The 17145-nt window shown below is 47.0% G+C and overlaps 1 protein-coding gene across 1 annotated transcript; it reads left to right on the plus strand.

Annotated features, from left to right (window-relative positions):
- The first annotated feature begins 2164 nt into the window (after positions 1-2164).
- LOC129075547 (doublesex- and mab-3-related transcription factor C2-like) lies at positions 2165-16801 on the plus strand. The gene is given in 7 exon segments (XM_054579607.1): positions 2165-2340; positions 2425-2582; positions 3246-3382; positions 3765-3998; positions 4514-4661; positions 5647-5786; positions 16490-16801. Coding segments are annotated over 7 exon segments (1305 nt in total).
- Positions 16802-17145: the final 344 nt, after the last annotated feature.

A 17145-nucleotide genomic window follows, 5' to 3' on the forward strand; every position in this document is an offset into this window, starting at 1 on the left:
GTGTACAAAAGATAACACTAAATACTAGACTGAAAGATTAAAACGGTAAGGAATACCCACACAAATGGAGAGCCAGCCCACGCTGGTGACTAGGAAGGCTGGATATCACGAAGACAGTCAATTCCCCCTTAACTGATCTGTAAATTCATTGACCAAAAGAGTCCAAATCTGTCACAGATGAGTTTCCAGGGAACGTGGCATGCTTATCCTAACATTTATACGGAAGGGCAAAATGCAAAGAATAATGAAGGGATGCCTGGAGACGACGCCTAAGATGTGGGGGCTTGCCCTACCGGAGGCCTCGATGTCTTACCGAGAGATAAAAATTAAGCCAGTGCGGCCGTGGCACGGGAATAGGGAAATGTATGCAACAGAGCGTATGCTCCGAAACAGAGACACACAGAATCGGACCAAAATGACTCCAGACGCTGCCGAATGTCCCCCGGGGGTGCAAAATCGACCCTGATTAAGAATCCCTGGCATAGGAATACGGATCGATCTTAAAGAACACATTCTGAGTCTTGTAACAGCAAACGACAGAATACCAAGTGCACGAGTGAAAAATGCACGCCCATGCAATATTTCCCATCCAAAGGGAGAGCAGTGTGGGAAACAAGGCTTGGAGGAGCACAAAGCTCCATTTTGCTTCACGAGTTATTGGCCGGCGTAGTAGAGCAAGGCTGAGGGAGGCGAGGGGGCGGGACTCTGGTGGGTGAGCCTCAGGAACTCGAAGCTCATAGGTCGCCAGCCACAGCGGACTGTGGGAAGGCAGCGCTGGAAGCTCATTGGCCTTTGTGGGATGGGCGGGAAAGGGAGCGGGCGTGGCAGCGCCTTCCGTCAGGCCTCTCGTGCCAGTGCGTTGTACGAGCTGCTGGAGGCTGAGGTAACCACAGGCTAGTATCGGGAAGAGGGACCCTCGTTCTCCACGCCTCTTCTTTCCTCCCTCCCTCCTGCTCTGGGCCCCCAAACCCGTCTAGTCTCTTCCGCCTCCGCAGGGTACCTCCCCCGGCTCCTGATGTCCACTCAGCTCCCCCTTGCCCACGCACGCACTCTGTAGGACCCCTGTGGGAAGACCCATTGCCCCAGCCTCTTGAGCCCTGGCCTTTGGCCCCTGGGGCAAGGCTGCCTTTGATTCTGAGGTGAAGGCGGCAGCGAAATATTGGGCTGCCTGAGAGGAGGTGATGCACTCCGGGTGTGTGGGGGTGGGCGTGGGGGTGGGGGTGGGGTGGGGGTGGGGTGGGGGTGGGGCAAAGGTGCCCCATAGTTTCCGAATAGTTTCGCTTCCGCATAGTTTCCGAAGCGTGGAGCGGAGCATGGGAGATTGTTGGGAGGCTGTGGAGGGAACGCATGGGTTTGCATGAAGGCGGCGAGGGGGTGTGTTGGTGCAAGAGAACAGTTAGTGCAGCGAGGAGCTGGCTGCTGACTAGATCAGGGTCTGGCATTCGATGCGGGGCTCAGCAAACATCTGTTCGATGAATGATCGAGGCGAAGAACAGAAATAATTATTGAAAGAGGGGCTTGGGATCCTGAAAAATAATATGCTTTCATGGGGTGCAAAGGTCTGCCAGGTTAAAGGGGCAGCAAGGAAATAATTAAGATTAAGGCGGGCTTCGAGAAAAATATCAGAATGGAGTGTGGTGAAAAAAAAATTGAATGTAGGGCATACATGAGACTAGAAATAGAATTGAGTGCCTGGGGCATAGATTCCTGAGTGGGAAGTGAATGAATGCAGAAGATTCGGAAGACAATTATGGAAGTGGATGCCAGGAATGATACTAGCTGGGTATAGCAGAGCACAGGACAGTACACGAGAAGGGCAAGTAGTACTTGTTGCAAGGGGCACGAGAGTGCATGTGTGTACCCGAAAGCGGGACCTATGTAGAGTGAAAGTAAGCAAGGAGAGTAATAATTGGATTGAAAGTATACAGGAGCCAAGTCAAGAGTTTCTTGGAACAAGGCTATGCGTGAGTGAGCCTTCTTGGGAAGGAGGCTTACAAGAGCAGGAAGGGAGGGTGCAACGTGATTGCAGCGGTGAGCTGGATGGAAAAGAATCCAGCCCCTTCAGATGGGCTTTGCCAAGGTCAGAGGCCGTGTGTGGGGGGTAGGGGATCATGTGGCCATCGTGACCTCTGCTCCCGGGCCTAGAACCAAGGATCCCAGCGAAATGCCCGCCGTGCCCTGCTGCACCACTGGTCGTGAGACCAGAGTCCCACGGGGGAATCGACGTGGCCTCAGAAGATCGGCACGTCATCGCTCTGCCTGCCGCCAGAAGCACGGCATCGCTGACCAAACCGAGGACCGCGAGCAGCGCTGCCGCTTCCAGACCCGTGAGCTCGTCTCGTGAGTACGGTGTCTGACGAGGGGAAGGGAGGGCGGGCCTCCTCTAAACGTGACTGACTTTGGACCTGCAATCTCCCACTTTAGGAAGCACCGCCGGGTCTTGCCCGCCAAGGGTTCCTTGAAGAGGAAGCCGGGGGCACGCCTAAAGAGGCGCCTGACTCGAGGACTGATAAAGACTGGAGCCGCACCTCCCGAAGAGCACAGTTTTGTCAACAAGTTGGCCACTGAAGAAGGAGTTCTCAGTGAGTAGTGTCTCTGTCCAAGGAGGGCACCTGGGTTTGGGTATAGGGAGCACGAGTAGTTCTGTCACCAGCCTTACCACCCAACTTCAACGCAGCCTTGGGCAAGTCATTCCTTGGGCCTTAGCTTCCCCAGCTGCAAAAGGTCATCAGCATTGTCTGTCAAGTGTTGGTGGGAAGGAGAAGTCTGGGGAGAGGTGTTGAAATGGTCCACGGTGCGATGAGGCCTCAGATTGGGGGCGAGGTAGCGTGGGGGCGAGCTGAGGGGGAAAGGATCTCCTAAGCTGTTTCCAGTCTCCCACAGCTGGGAAAGAGAATGCCATGCCCCAGCTTAAGGCCCACGCCTGTGCAACCGCCAGGGAGGTAAGGGGAGTCTGGGGCCAGTGGGGGAGGCTCCCAACCCAGCCACTGCCCAGACGCCTTCTTCTGTGTCTCGAAGTTCTGTGTTCCACCTCTAGCCCTACTGCAACTTGCCATGTGACCTTGGGGGGAAAATACTTCTCCTCTCTGGGCCTCAGTTTCCCCGTTGCAAAATGAACAGCTGGTCTCCAAGGCCTTCCCAGCTCTGACACTCTGGACTCCTATCCTCAGCCCCAAACATGCCCACATGTCCTCTCCACGGCCTGCCTCCTACCTGAGTCCAACCTGTGCTCTCTGCTCCTGCAGGCAATCTCCCAAGGGGCTCTGCTGATGGATCTGTCCCCAGACTGTTTGTCTCTGTCCTGGACTTCAGCTCCCTTGAAGAAGCAACCAACAATTTCTCCTTCCAGGAATTCCCACTGGCCCCATGTCCTGATCAGCACGTGAGTAGACTGAGAAGAAGCATGCAGCTGGTTGTGTATTGTGTTATTGGGTGCCCATCCTTGTGCTTGACGCCATGGCGGGCGGAAGGAGGAAGTGGAGGCAGCGGTGCAGGAGGAGGAGGAGGAGGAGGAGGAGGAGGAGGAAGGGGAGTAGGCGGCGTCTCAGACTAACAGGCAAGGACAGGGCTCTCCCAGCTTTGCCACCTCCTACTTGGCGGGAGACTTTGGACAACGGTGTTTACGTTCCCGGGTCTCCATTTGTTTGTCAGTGTACTGAGAGGGGACAACATTCTGCACCCATAGCATTGACAAGAGGACTAGCGTAACAGCTGCCACATAGCAGGCCTTTAACAAATGGAGGCTCTTATTCCATATGCAACAGATTGATGGGATAGAAGGTCCTGCTGACAAGGAGGACCGTGATGGTGGGCACCACAGAGGCTCAGGCGAGAGTCCAGAGGCCATTAGAGAAAGCTTTCTGGAGGTGCGCCAAGCTGCTCCTTCCGGTCCCATGGGGTTTGGGGGCTATGGAGGCCAGAACCAGTCTCTGAACGGGGACAGTAACCCCAGTAACCACATCTCTCCAGGTGCTTTGCAGATTAAAACACAGACACCTGTGATTTCCCATAATCTTCCCCGTGGCCCTGGGAATTCTGGAAATGCTGGCAGGAATTAGTGTCTCAGGAAAGATCTAGAGAAAAGAGATGGAAACGGAAACAGGCCAGGCAGGGGAAAGGGCTTGCCCAAGCCACAACGAGTAAAGGCAGTCAGCAGGCCTTCGGACTCCCACATTCGGATATTGCAAAATCCTGCCCGTCTCTGCCTACTGGTAGTGTGTGTCTTACAGAGGGTTTCATCCCCCGGCTTCTCCTTTCCTTGTTTCTAGACGCTCAACTCTGGTCCTCCATCCCTACGCCACCCTTGACCCTCCTCTACTGCAGCCACAGATCCTGGGAAAATAGTTGGGTCCAGAGCGCTGACCGGGGGCCAAGCTTAGTGAATGGGGAGAGCAGAAGGCCTCGGGCTGGGTGGAGCCTTCAGGGGAACCGGGGGACCGAGGAGCACTTGTCACAGGAGGCGGGGAGGTGGGGGGTTCCCAGCTCCCATTCTCTCGCACCCTTTTCTTTGCAGGTTCCCACAGCTCCTGACCAGCCCTTGGCCTCTGCCTCCGCAGAGTGGCAGCAGAGGCTGGAGGCGGCCGAGGCACTGCTGATTCTGAAGGGATCTTCCCAGGCCCCTTCAGGCTCCATCTCCCCGCTCCAGCCTTGAGTTGCACCAGGTAGCTTGGTCCTTGAAAGGCAACACGGGGTGGGAATAGTTGGGAAACGCGAGGGCGCTGTGGTAAGCGGGGCCTAACTGGAAAGGCAGGGTTGGTGGGTTGAACCTCCCTGGGCCCAGGCACCCAAGCTCCTCAGCCTGACGCCTGAGATGGCGGTCGATGGCTGTCCAGTGAATCACCAGTTCGTCCAGCTTTGCACTCAACAGCAAACGTCCAGAGCCCTGCTGTCTCGAGACAGGAAACTGGGGCCCTGAGAGTGGCCGGCACTTGCCCTAGGGCGTGTAGCATATCAAGGGGAAGAACCAGGCCTCCTGACTCTCAGCCCAGAGCTTTCCTCCGCAGACCCTTGTCATCTGCTGTGGCCTGGGGAGGACACATATAGGGGAACACGTGCTGAGTCTGGAAGGGGATTCTGGTCCCTGCCCTCGGGAAGCTTCCAGTGTAGATGTGGCGCTCGGATGCCTTTACGAGCCGTGTTTTGCAGCTAAATCTCAATGATGAGCCTGGAGAGGGAGGACTGGAGGAGGTGTGAGGACAGAGAGACCCTTGGGGAGGCTGAGAGGGAAGGCTGGGCCCTCCCAGACCAAAATTGTGGGTGGGGTATAGTGTGTGAGTGAGGCAGCAACGCTGGAGGAACTTCTGGAAGAGAAGGGGGTGAGGCTGGAGAGGCTACCAATCACAGAGGTCTGACATGCCAGGCTCAGGAGGCTAGGCCAGCAACTGTGGGTGGTGAGGAGCTGGTGGGGGGGAATGTGTGAGCTCAGGAGGAGCATATTCAAAGACCAGGGGCCTGGCGAAAAGGAATGTGGTGGCTGCGATGGAGGGACTACCGGCAGCAAGACTTGAGATGGGCAAATCAAGCGAGAAAGAGTTCTGTGCAATAATCGCGGTGGCAAAGCCTCGACTGGGTGGAACAAAAAAGAAGGGAGAGCCGGGAAGGGAAATGGATGCAAGCTGGCACTGACCCCTTCCTTTCTGTCCACAGCTCCTGCTGGGGGTAGAGAGGTCCAGACTTCCAGCCCCTCTCTCCATCCCAGGCCGGCCAGCTCTGTTTCTCTGCCTATTGGACACCTGGGATGCATCTCCCTCTTGAGCCAGAAGCCCAAAGGAGGAGGCTTCTCTAGAGTAGTGCCTATTTATGCATTTGCAAAATGTTTAATGTTCAAAATGCTTAAAATTAAAAACATGAAAGCCTTCGGGTCCTTCTCTAAGCTTCCAGACTCTTTTTATTATGTGGGGCAATTCCTTGACTGAGGGCAGTTATTCTTGTACCTCCATCGCTTACTCCCTTGGATCCTGGGGCCTTTTTATGTCTTATGAAAACAAGCTTGTGCAATCTAAGCTGATCAGTCTTGAAACTGAGTTCTGTGTGTTCATATGCTCATATGCCAGAGTTTTTATTTCACTCGTGATCGCAAACATACCAGTGCACTCATGTAGGTACCCATGCATGGGAAAGTATGATGATTTTTTTCATTTTTGGTTCTGGGTATGCGTGCGTGTGTGTGTGTGTGTGTGTGAACAAGTTATAAACTCGTTGTTGTAAGGCACTGCGATATAGGAGTTGCTTCTTACCACAGCATAACCTAGACTATCCTGACTCTAGCAGATTTGTTCAATTCAACTTCCAAAGTGAAAATCGCCATACTCAATAACTGGGATTTCTTAATATGGCTGGATAAGAAAATGATAGAGAAAAAGGGATAGGAGATTTATTCACTCAGCAAGTAAGTGCCTACCCGCTGCCTGGCATAGACTGTCTCCAGTTGTCCAGAGAGCCACAGGTTGAAATGTCTGTAGGATCAAGCAGATCATATAAATGAGAGCAGCCCAGATGGGCTCTGGCCAACTGACAGTGCACATGCTTTACCTAAGGGTGCAGCTGTCTCTTGGCTCTAGACAATTGTTGCCAGGCAGGAATGTGGGCTCATTGTTGCCACAGCTCCTGATTTTTAAAGAGAAGATAGAATTCTAGATTTCTATGTAAAATCTCAATTTTAAAATGTTGGCTATGATTTCCTCTTAAAGCCCTACACATGGGCCACACAAAACGTCCATGCAGGCCAACTTTGGCCAATGGAATGCGGAAACTGAAGCCAGTCAGGACAAGAAGGATCAAAGGAGGGGAGAAGAATTAGACCCAGAGCATACCTTTGATGGACCCATGAAATAGGAAGGATCGTTATCATTTATTTATCCTGTGCCTTCATATGCTGCTAAGTACATACAGTGCGTTGAGTGAAAGCTCCAAAACTTGAGATGGCTGCCATTCAGTGAAAAGATGTTTCAGAAATAATCCCTTTAGTTTGTACTTAAGGTACCAATGCACAATAATCAATCAATTATTATATGCACTTGTTTCTCAGTCTTCTGCTGATGTTTCAAATAAATGAAAAACCGGAGATGTTGCTAGGAAAACAAAGCTCAATTGGACATGCTTGATCACTCGCTCTTTCCGTCATGTTTCCTCCTTTCTACCTTCCCTTACTCTTTTTTATTTTTACCCAAGATGATTGTTTTTGATGGTATTGATTACAACTTATGCTTTCTTGCTTGAGGCCTTCAGAAGGTCAGTTTCTTATATTCTAATGCCAGATACACAAACATGCATAGTCACTCAGCCCAAAGAGCAAGACTCTTGTTCATCTCATGCCTTCTTACTTTCCCTGGTTTGTTACTTAAATCTGTGATTCCCCCCACCCCAGTATCTGATGAACAAGTTCACATATTCACACAGGAAGGAAGCAGTGTTGCCTGCAAAATGACTAAAACCCTGCTATGCAAATGTGTTCCAAGTATGGCACAGTCCCACAGTTGAGTTGGTAAAAGAGAAAGTATATTTTGAGTTAAAGCGTGCAGCATGAGAAGAGGGAGGAAGAGAGAAGTGATGGAGCTTGGGAGAAAAAGTGAGCCTCTCTTCCCTTTGCCCTTTCATTTTTTCTGTGCCCCACCTGCCCTTTCATGCAGGTCTCTTTAGACCTGATATTGCTGCCCCACTCTCACACATTGTACTATATGAGGTCAGCCCAGAAGGTATCCAGCCCTGTAATATGAAAAATAGAGACATTTATTGAAGAAGATACAAGGCACAAGAAACATTGTGCATGGGACAATGACACTTCAGTCCCCTTCCAAGTATGCAGCTTACGACCTCACACAGTCCTCCTATTCGCCATCAGCTACCCTATCATATTTCCTGAACCTCATCAACGGTCTGAAACCTCTTCCTTTTCAAAGGTGATTTTAGTTTTGGGAAAAGCCGAAGTTGCAGGGTGCCAAACCTGGGCTGTAGCAGTGCTGAGTCACCTGGATGATTTGATGTTTTGCTAAAAAACCCTGCACAAGATGTGATGGATGAAAGAGTTCATTGTGTGATGAAGCTGCCAATCACCAATTGCCCGTAGTTGCCACCTTCTGAATCATCCGAAGTTTCCAGGGGAAAATGTTCAAGCTTAATGCAAAATGTGATGGAGATTTGTTGCTTTACTCGCTCAATCATTTTTAATGCAATGTCCACACAGTACACATGTTTAATCAATTGTGTTTACTGCCCCCACTGACTAGTACAGTAAAGTCATCATTGTTCATGCATGTCCTTTTCTGTCCACTCTTCTTGGCTGCCAGGTTACATCAATGTTGCACAAACCATTGTTGTTATAGTAACGATGGTTGGGCTTTTTCCTGCCAGACCTCGTGTACCTTTTAGAAAAGTCTCTTAATGACATATTATGGGCATTTTAGAACCTTGTTATAAATGTTGAATATCAGACCTTCTGTTGTGAAGTATCCTTTGTCATATACTGCTCTAGTTCACAGTTTTAAAACATCACTTTATAGAACAGTGAGTTATGACTTGACTCTCATGTGTTATACAATAGCATTGGTTGGGTCTGAGGATATCTAGCCTATCAGAGCATTTGTAGAGTGGATCGATTTCAACCACTGGTTCACAGGTAAATGTTTAACAACAGGCTCCTTGGGGGCGGGAGAGGGGTGGGAGAAATGCACTGTGTTATACCATTTGCCAATTTCAAACTACCAATGTTATGTCAATTAATGCAGAATTGGGAAGAGATGTATTTCTATCATTCAGCTACAATAAATATACATAATCTCAAGAGCATAGATAATAGTTTAGTGAAGGGAAATAATTAGGGATTGATGAGGTTTAAGTATGTGTTGTGCCTGTTTTCAATATCATGTATGTAGTGTAATTGTTACTTTATATAAATTAGTTTTTAATAACAGCTGTGGTTAATAGCTGGCTTGCAAAATTCCTGAAATTTTAACAGTTAGTTCTTATGCTCAAGTAAGAGTCCTCTCCAGCACTCCACTCCTTTCAACTCTTGCCCAGGAAGACACCTATTGTAAAGTAGGCCACTGACATTGTAGAGCTGTAAAGGGCTGCTGCCACTGGTTTCTGAGCAAAAATATTCTAATGTCTGGGGAAAGTACTAACTATTAATTTTTTAAATGAAGTGATCTGGAACAAATATTGAGAAGAATGAATTGCCAAGTGTTTATTGGTGAACATGTGTTCTCAGAGACTGCCAAAATTGGGTGAGGATGAAAAGTGGGGACACCAGAAGAAGCAAAACTCATGAAGTGTATGTATTCAACACATTTCTTATAGGCAATAGGAATGTGGCAACTGGTGTTACCTGGACATTGGATATGTATCTCTCATCAGAGAGACATTCATTATACTCCCTTTTCCTTCTTAGATAATCTACATTAACTTAGATAATCTACATTAACTTCCCTACCTGGCCTTTTCTTCACTTAAAAATATGTCCTCTGTTATACAGCAGATCTTTAGAACATTCTCATCTTGTATAACTTTATACCCATTAAACAACACCTCTCCATATCTCCCTTCCCCTAGAAACCATCATTTTGTTGTATGCTTCTATAAGTTTGACTGTTTTATATGCTTTTGTATGCTATTGTGCACTTAAAAATTTGTTAAGAGGGTAAATCCCATGTTAAGTTTTTTAATTATAAAATAGCAAAAACAAAACAAAACAGGATGAAATATCAAAGGTTCATGAAGAAACTTTTGGAGGAAGCTTTGCCTGGACCCTCTGGAAAAGGAGGCAACTGACTTGATGCCTCTCTTCCTGGTTGAAGGTCAAGTGGGTTGCCAATCAGAAAGGCATACAGGCCTAGGTACATATGTATCCAAACCCACTAGGACTTGCTCCCTGAGATCCTCAGAGAACTTGAAAAATGCCTTGTAATTCTATGTGAAGGGCATGATCCTGTGCAAGACTCCTCCACCCTGAACAATTAACTAGATGACTTGTTTAATGGGGGAAATGAGACCACGGTGAGACATAGACAGTACTCTTGGTACCTATCTTAAGAGTAAACTCCATAAAGACTACACATCCTCCTGAGGAAGGTGTCTGGCAGGTGCTGCTGATGTTGTAGGTCCTTCTTGAGAAGCAGCTGTTGACCTTTGCAGAGCTGGTATTCTGAAGCACAAGTACTTGGAGTACTTTATCTAGAGTAAAATTAGTTAAACTGTAAGCAAGGACTGAAATATGGGTACCCATGAAGTGAGTGCAACAGGATTTTTTGGGGAGCCAATGTTGGTGCTGGAAGACATGCTCAATGAAAGTAAAAGTGGTGGGTAAACATCAATAATAGTGCTATGGCCAATACTTGTTAACATGTTTACTCCACACATATTAAATTATGTTCATTTTTTCTATGGGGGAGAGAAGGATGAACAAGACACACAAACTATATCCAAGACGTGAGAGTAGGCAAAAGGGACTGGAGAATGTCATAGAGTTAACCGATGAGCAGTAAAAGTTCAGTGTGTAGTGAGAAACACCTAACAAACATTGGGTAAAGGAAGCTGGGGAAAAGACAGAGGGAGTCCTTGAGGTGTGAAGTCATCACAGAAATGCAGATAAATGTGAAAGAGAGTGGGGAAGTAGTTAGGCCAAAAGAAAGACATAAGTGCATCTCCAGTTCTTCGTTTGTTTGAAATATCAGCAGAAGACTGAGAAACAAGTGCAGATAAGAACTGATTGATTATTGTGCATTGGTATCTTGAGTACAAACGAAAGGGATTAGACCACATGATAGGACACAAAACAAGCCTCAACAAATTCAGGAAAATTGAAAAAATAATAAGCATTTTCTCGGACCACAAAGGCTTGAAACTGGAAACCAAGGAAAAAACTCAAAAACTTTGAAACGCATGGAGACTGAATAGCATACTATTGAATAATGAATGGGTCAATAATGAGATGAGAGAAGAAATCGAGAAGTTTCTGGAAACAAATGAAAATGAACACACAATAGTCCAAAACCTATGGGACACAGCAAAGGCAGTCCTGAGAGGGAAGTTCATAGCAATCCAGGCCTATCTAAAAAAGATTCAAACATTTCAAATAAATGACCTAATCCTTCAGCTTCAAGAACTGGAGAAACAACAACAAACAAAGAACAGAGCAAGTAGAAGAAAGGAAATAATCAAGGTCAGAGCAGAATTGAATGACATACAGACTAAAAGAACAATTCAAAGGATCGACCAATCCAGGTGTTGGTTCTTTGAAAAGAGAAACAAAATCGACAAGCCCTTAAGGAGACACATCAAGAAAAAAAGGGAGAGGACCCAAATAAATAATACAGAAGTGAAAGAGGAAAAATAATAACTGATACCACAGATATACAAAAGACTGTAAGAAATTAATATGAACAATCACATGCCAAGAAATTTGAAAACCTTGATGAAATGAACAAGTTACTAGAAAAGTATAATCTTCCAACAATGAATGGAGAAGAAGCAGAAAGCCTGAACAGACTGATAACAGCTGGTGAAATTGAAGCAGTAATCAAAAAACTCCCAGCACACAAGAGCCCTGGGCCGAATGGTTTCACAGGAGAATTTTACAAATCATTTAAGGAAGAGCTAACCCCTGTCCTTCTCAGACTATTCCAAAAAATTCAAGAAGAGTAAATACTCCCAAATTCTTTGTATGAGGCCAGCATCATCCTCATCCCAAAACCTGATAAAGACACAACAAAGAAAGAATACTACAGGCCAATATGACTGATGAACATAGACGCTAAAATCCTCAACGACTTATGGGCAAACCACATCCAGAAATACATTAAAAGGATCATCCACCATGATCAAATGGGATTCATCCCAGGGATGCAAGGACGGTTTAATATTCACAAATCAATAAAAATAATACATCACATAAACAAAAGGGAAGACAAAAACCACATGATCATCTCAATAGATGCAGAAAAAGCATTCAATAAGGTACACACTTATTTATGATAAAAACACTCAGCAAAATGGGAATAAAGGGGGCATACCTCAAAATAATAAAAACCATATATGAAAATTCTACAGTCAACCTCATTCTCAATGGGCAAAAACTAAAAGCTTTCCCACTAAGATCGGGAACATGACAAGGATGTCCGCTTTCACTGCTTCTTTTCAACATCGTATTGGAAGTACTAGCCACAGCAGTCAGACAAGAAAAAGAAATAAAAGGCATCTAAATAGGAAAGGAGGAAGTAAAGTTATCATTGTTTGCAGATGACATGATAGTGTACATAGAAAACCCTGTAGACTCTACCAAAAGACTCCTCAGCCTAAAAAGTGAATTTGACAAAACAGCAGGATACAAAGTCAACATTCAGAAGTCAAAGGCATTTTTGTACACCAGCAATGAAATAGAAGAAGAAGAAATCAGAAAAAAAAATACCATTTGATATAGCAAGAAGAAAAATAAAGTACCTAAGAATAAATTTAACCACAGAGGTAAAAGACCTGTATGCAGCAAACTATACAACATTGAAGGAAGAAATTAAAGAAGACACAAATAAATGGAAGCATATACCGTGCTTATGGATTGGAAGAATTAATATCCTCAAAATGTCCATACTACCCAAAGCAATTTATAGATTCAATGCAATCCCTATTAAGATACCAATGACATATTTCACAGAAATAGAACAGACATTTCAAAAGTTTATATGGAACCATCAACAACCCCGAATAGCCGCAGCAATTTTGAGAAAGAAAAACAAAGTAGGAGGGATCACAATGCCAGACATCAAACTCTACTACAAAGCCACTATACTCAAAACAATCTGGTCCTGGCACAAGAACAGATCCATAGAAGAATGGAACAGAATAGAAAGCCCAGAAATAAGCCCAGGTCTATACAGGCAACCAATATTTGACAAAGGGGGCAGAAGCATAAAATGGAGCAATAATAGCTTCTTCGACAAACGGTGTTGGGAGGGCTGGATGGCTACTTGCAAAAAATTGAAATTGGATCATCAGCTGACACCATACACAAAAATAAACTCAAGATGGAGAAAAGACTTAAATATAAGCCGCAACACCATCAAAGTCCTAGAGGAGAACATTGGCAGGAAACTCTCAGATATCCCACGCAGCAATTTTTTCACTGATATGTCTCCTAAAGCAAGGGACATAAAGGAAAGAATAAACAAGTGGGACCTCATCAAAATAAGAAGCTTCTGCATGGCTAAAGAAAACATCAGCAAAATGAAAAGGGAGCCAAACCTATGGGAAAATATATTCGCTAATGATACATCAGATAGAGGTTTGATCTCCAAGATATATAAAGAACTCACTCGACTCCACTCCAAGAAGCCAAACGATCCAATCAAAAAATGGGCAAAGGACCTGAGCAGATGGTTTTCCACGGAAGAGATACAGAGGGCCCAGAGACATTTGAAAGGATGCTCGGCATCACTAGCCATCAGAGAAATGCGATCAAATCCACCATGAGGTACCACCTCACACCGGTCAGATCGGCCATCATAAACAGATCAACAAACAACAGGTGCTGGCGAGGCTGTGGAGAAAAGGGAACCCTAGTACACTGTTGGTGGGAATGCAGACTGGTGCAGCCATTTGTGAAAGCAGTGTAGAATTTCGTCAAAAAGCTGAAAATGGAATTGCCTTTTGATCCAGTGATTCCCCTGCTGGGACTATATCCTAAGAATTGCAAAACACCAATTCAAAAGAACCTATGCACCCCAATGTTCATAGCAGCACAATTTACAATAGCCAGGTGTTGGAAGCAACCTAAATGCCCATCAGTAGATGATTGGATCAAAAACTATGGTACATTTACACAATGGAATACTACGCAGCAGAAAGAAAAAAAGAACTACTAAACTTCGCGACACCATGGGTGGAACTCGAGAGCACTATGCTAAGCGAAATAAGCCAGGGGGTGGAAGACAAATACCATATGATCTCACCTATAAGTGGAACCTAACCAACAATACAAAGATGCAAGGAAAATAATACCAGCAACACTGAAAGGAAAAGAACCAACAGAGACAAGAGGGAAGGAGGGAGGGGGGCAGGGGAAAAGGAAGGGAAGGGGAAAATCAAGGAACATATAGCAAGGACTAATGGACAAAACCAAAGGGGAAGAGGTGAGGGAGGGAGGGAGGGGGCAAGGGAAAGTGGTGGGGGGTAGGCAGAGACAAATGTATATGAAAAAATAAATTAATTTATTAAAAAAAAGAAATACGGAAATAAATACTAAAAGAAACAGAAAAAAAAGAAAGAAAAGAGAAACAAACAGAATCAAGAGGGAAGGTGGGGCAGGATAAGGGAAGGGAAGGGTCAAGTTAAGGAACATGTGTGGAGGACCTATGAACAATGCCAAGTTGGAAAAGACAGAGGAAGGGAGATGGGGGTGGGGAGCAGGGGAAAGCGGTGCTGGGAAGGTGGAGACAAATGTATAAGAACAATTAAAAAAACACTAAAAGGATTATTTCTGAAACATCTTTTCACTGAATGGCAGCCATCTCAAGTTTTGGAGCTTTCACTCAACGCACTGTATGTACTTAGCAGCATATGAAGGCACAGGATAAATAAATGATAACGATCCTTCCTATTTCATGGGTCCATCAAAGGTATGCTCTGGGTCTAATTCTTCTCCCCTCCTTTGATCCTTCTTGTCCTGACTGGCTTCAGTTTCCGCATTCCATTGGCCAAAGTTGGCCTGCATGGACGTTTTGTGTGGCCCATGTGTAGGGCTTTAAGAGGAAATCATAGCCAACATTTTAAAATTGAGATTTTACATAGAAATCTAGAATTCTATCTTCTCTTTAAAAATCAGGAGCTGTGGCAACAATGAGCCCACATTCCTGCCTGGCAACAATTGTCTAGAGCCAAGAGACAGCTGCACCCTTAGGTAAAGCATGTGCACTGTCAGTTGGCCAGAGCCCATCTGGGCTGCTCTCATTTATATGATCTGCTTGATCCTACAGACATTTCAACCTGTGGCTCTCTGGACAACTGGAGACAGTCTATGCCAGGCAGCGGGTAGGCACTTACTTGCTGAGTGAATAAATCTCCTATCCCTTTTTCTCTATCATTTTCTTATCCAGCCATATTAAGAAATCCCAGTTATTGAGTATGGCGATTTTCACTTTGGAAGTTGAATTGAACAAATCTGCTAGAGTCAGGATAGTCTAGGTTATGCTGTGGTAAGAAGCAACTCCTATATCGCAGTGCCTTACAACAACGAGTTTATAACTTGTTCACACACACACACACACACACACTCACACGCACGCATACCCAGAACCAAAAATGAAAAAAATCATCATACTTTCCCATGCATGGGTACCTACATGAGTGCACTGGTATGTTTGCGATCACGAGTGAAATAAAAACTCTGGCATATGAGCATATGAACACACAGAACTCAGTTTCAAGACTGATCAGCTTAGATTGCACAAGCTTGTTTTCATAAGACATAAAAAGGCCCCAGGATCCAAGGGAGTAAGCGATGGAGGTACAAGAATAACTGCCCTCAGTCAAGGAATTGCCCCACATAATAAAAAGAGTCTGGAAGCTTAGAGAAGGACCCGAAGGCTTTCATGTTTTTAATTTTAAGCATTTTGAACATTAAACATTTTGCAAATGCATAAATAGGCACTACTCTAGAGAAGCCTCCTCCTTTGGGCTTCTGGCTCAAGAGGGAGATGCATCCCAGGTGTCCAATAGGCAGAGAAACAGAGCTGGCCGGCCTGGGATGGAGAGAGGGGCTGGAAGTCTGGACCTCTCTACCCCCAGCAGGAGCTGTGGACAGAAAGGAAGGGGTCAGTGCCAGCTTGCATCCATTTCCCTTCCCGGCTCTCCCTTCTTTTTGTTCCACCCAGTCGAGGCTTTGCCACCGCGATTATTGCACAGAACTCTTTCTCGCTTGATTTGCCCATCTCAAGTCTTGCTGCCGGTAGTCCCTCCATCGCAGCCACCACATTCCTTTTCGCCAGGCCCCTGGTCTTTGAATATGCTCCTCCTGAGCTCACACATTCCCCCCCACCAGCTCCTCACCACCCACAGTTGCTGGCCTAGCCTCCTGAGCCTGGCATGTCAGACCTCTGTGATTGGTAGCCTCTCCAGCCTCACCCCCTTCTCTTCCAGAAGTTCCTCCAGCGTTGCTGCCTCACTCACACACTATACCCCACCCACAATTTTGGTCTGGGAGGGCCCAGCCTTCCCTCTCAGCCTCCCCAAGGGTCTCTCTGTCCTCACACCTCCTCCAGTCCTCCCTCTCCAGGCTCATCATTGAGATTTAGCTGCAAAACACGGCTCGTAAAGGCATCCGAGCGCCACATCTACACTGGAAGCTTCCCGAGGGCAGGGACCAGAATCCCCTTCCAGACTCAGCACGTGTTCCCCTATATGTGTCCTCCCCAGGCCACAGCAGATGACAAGGGTCTGCGGAGGAAAGCTCTGGGCTGAGAGTCAGGAGGCCTGGTTCTTCCCCTTGATATGCTACACGCCCTAGGGCAAGTGCCGGCCACTCTCAGGGCCCCAGTTTCCTGTCTCGAGACAGCAGGGCTCTGGACGTTTGCTGTTGAGTGCAAAGCTGGACGAACTGGTGATTCACTGGACAGCCATCGACCGCCATCTCAGGCGTCAGGCTGAGGAGCTTGGGTGCCTGGGCCCAGGGAGGTTCAACCCACCAACCCTGCCTTTCCAGTTAGGCCCCGCTTACCACAGCGCCCTCGCGTTTCCCAACTATTCCCACCCCGTGTTGCCTTTCAAGGACCAAGCTACCTGGTGCAACTCAAGGCTGGAGCGGGGAGATGGAGCCTGAAGGGGCCTGGGAAGATCCCTTCAGAATCAGCAGTGCCTCGGCCGCCTCCAGCCTCTGCTGCCACTCTGCGGAGGCAGAGGCCAAGGGCTGGTCAGGAGCTGTGGGAACCTGCAAAGAAAAGGGTGCGAGAGAATGGGAGCTGGGAACCCCCACCTCCCCGCCTCCTGTGACAAGTGCTCCTCGGTCCCCGGTTCCCCTGAAGGCTCCACCCAGCCCGAGGCCTTCTGCTCTCCCCATTCACTAAGCTTGGCCCCCCGGTCAGCGCTCTGGACCCAACTATTTTCCCAGGATCTGTGGCTGCAGTAGAGGAGGGTCAAGGGTGGCGTAGGGATGGAGGACCAGAG

Source organism: Pteronotus mesoamericanus, unplaced genomic scaffold (assembly GCF_021234165.1).
Source record: "Pteronotus mesoamericanus isolate MK-2021 breed Mesoamerican mustached bat unplaced genomic scaffold, CSHL_Meso_final contig_55, whole genome shotgun sequence".
NCBI classification, from domain to species: domain Eukaryota; kingdom Metazoa; phylum Chordata; class Mammalia; order Chiroptera; family Mormoopidae; genus Pteronotus; species Pteronotus mesoamericanus.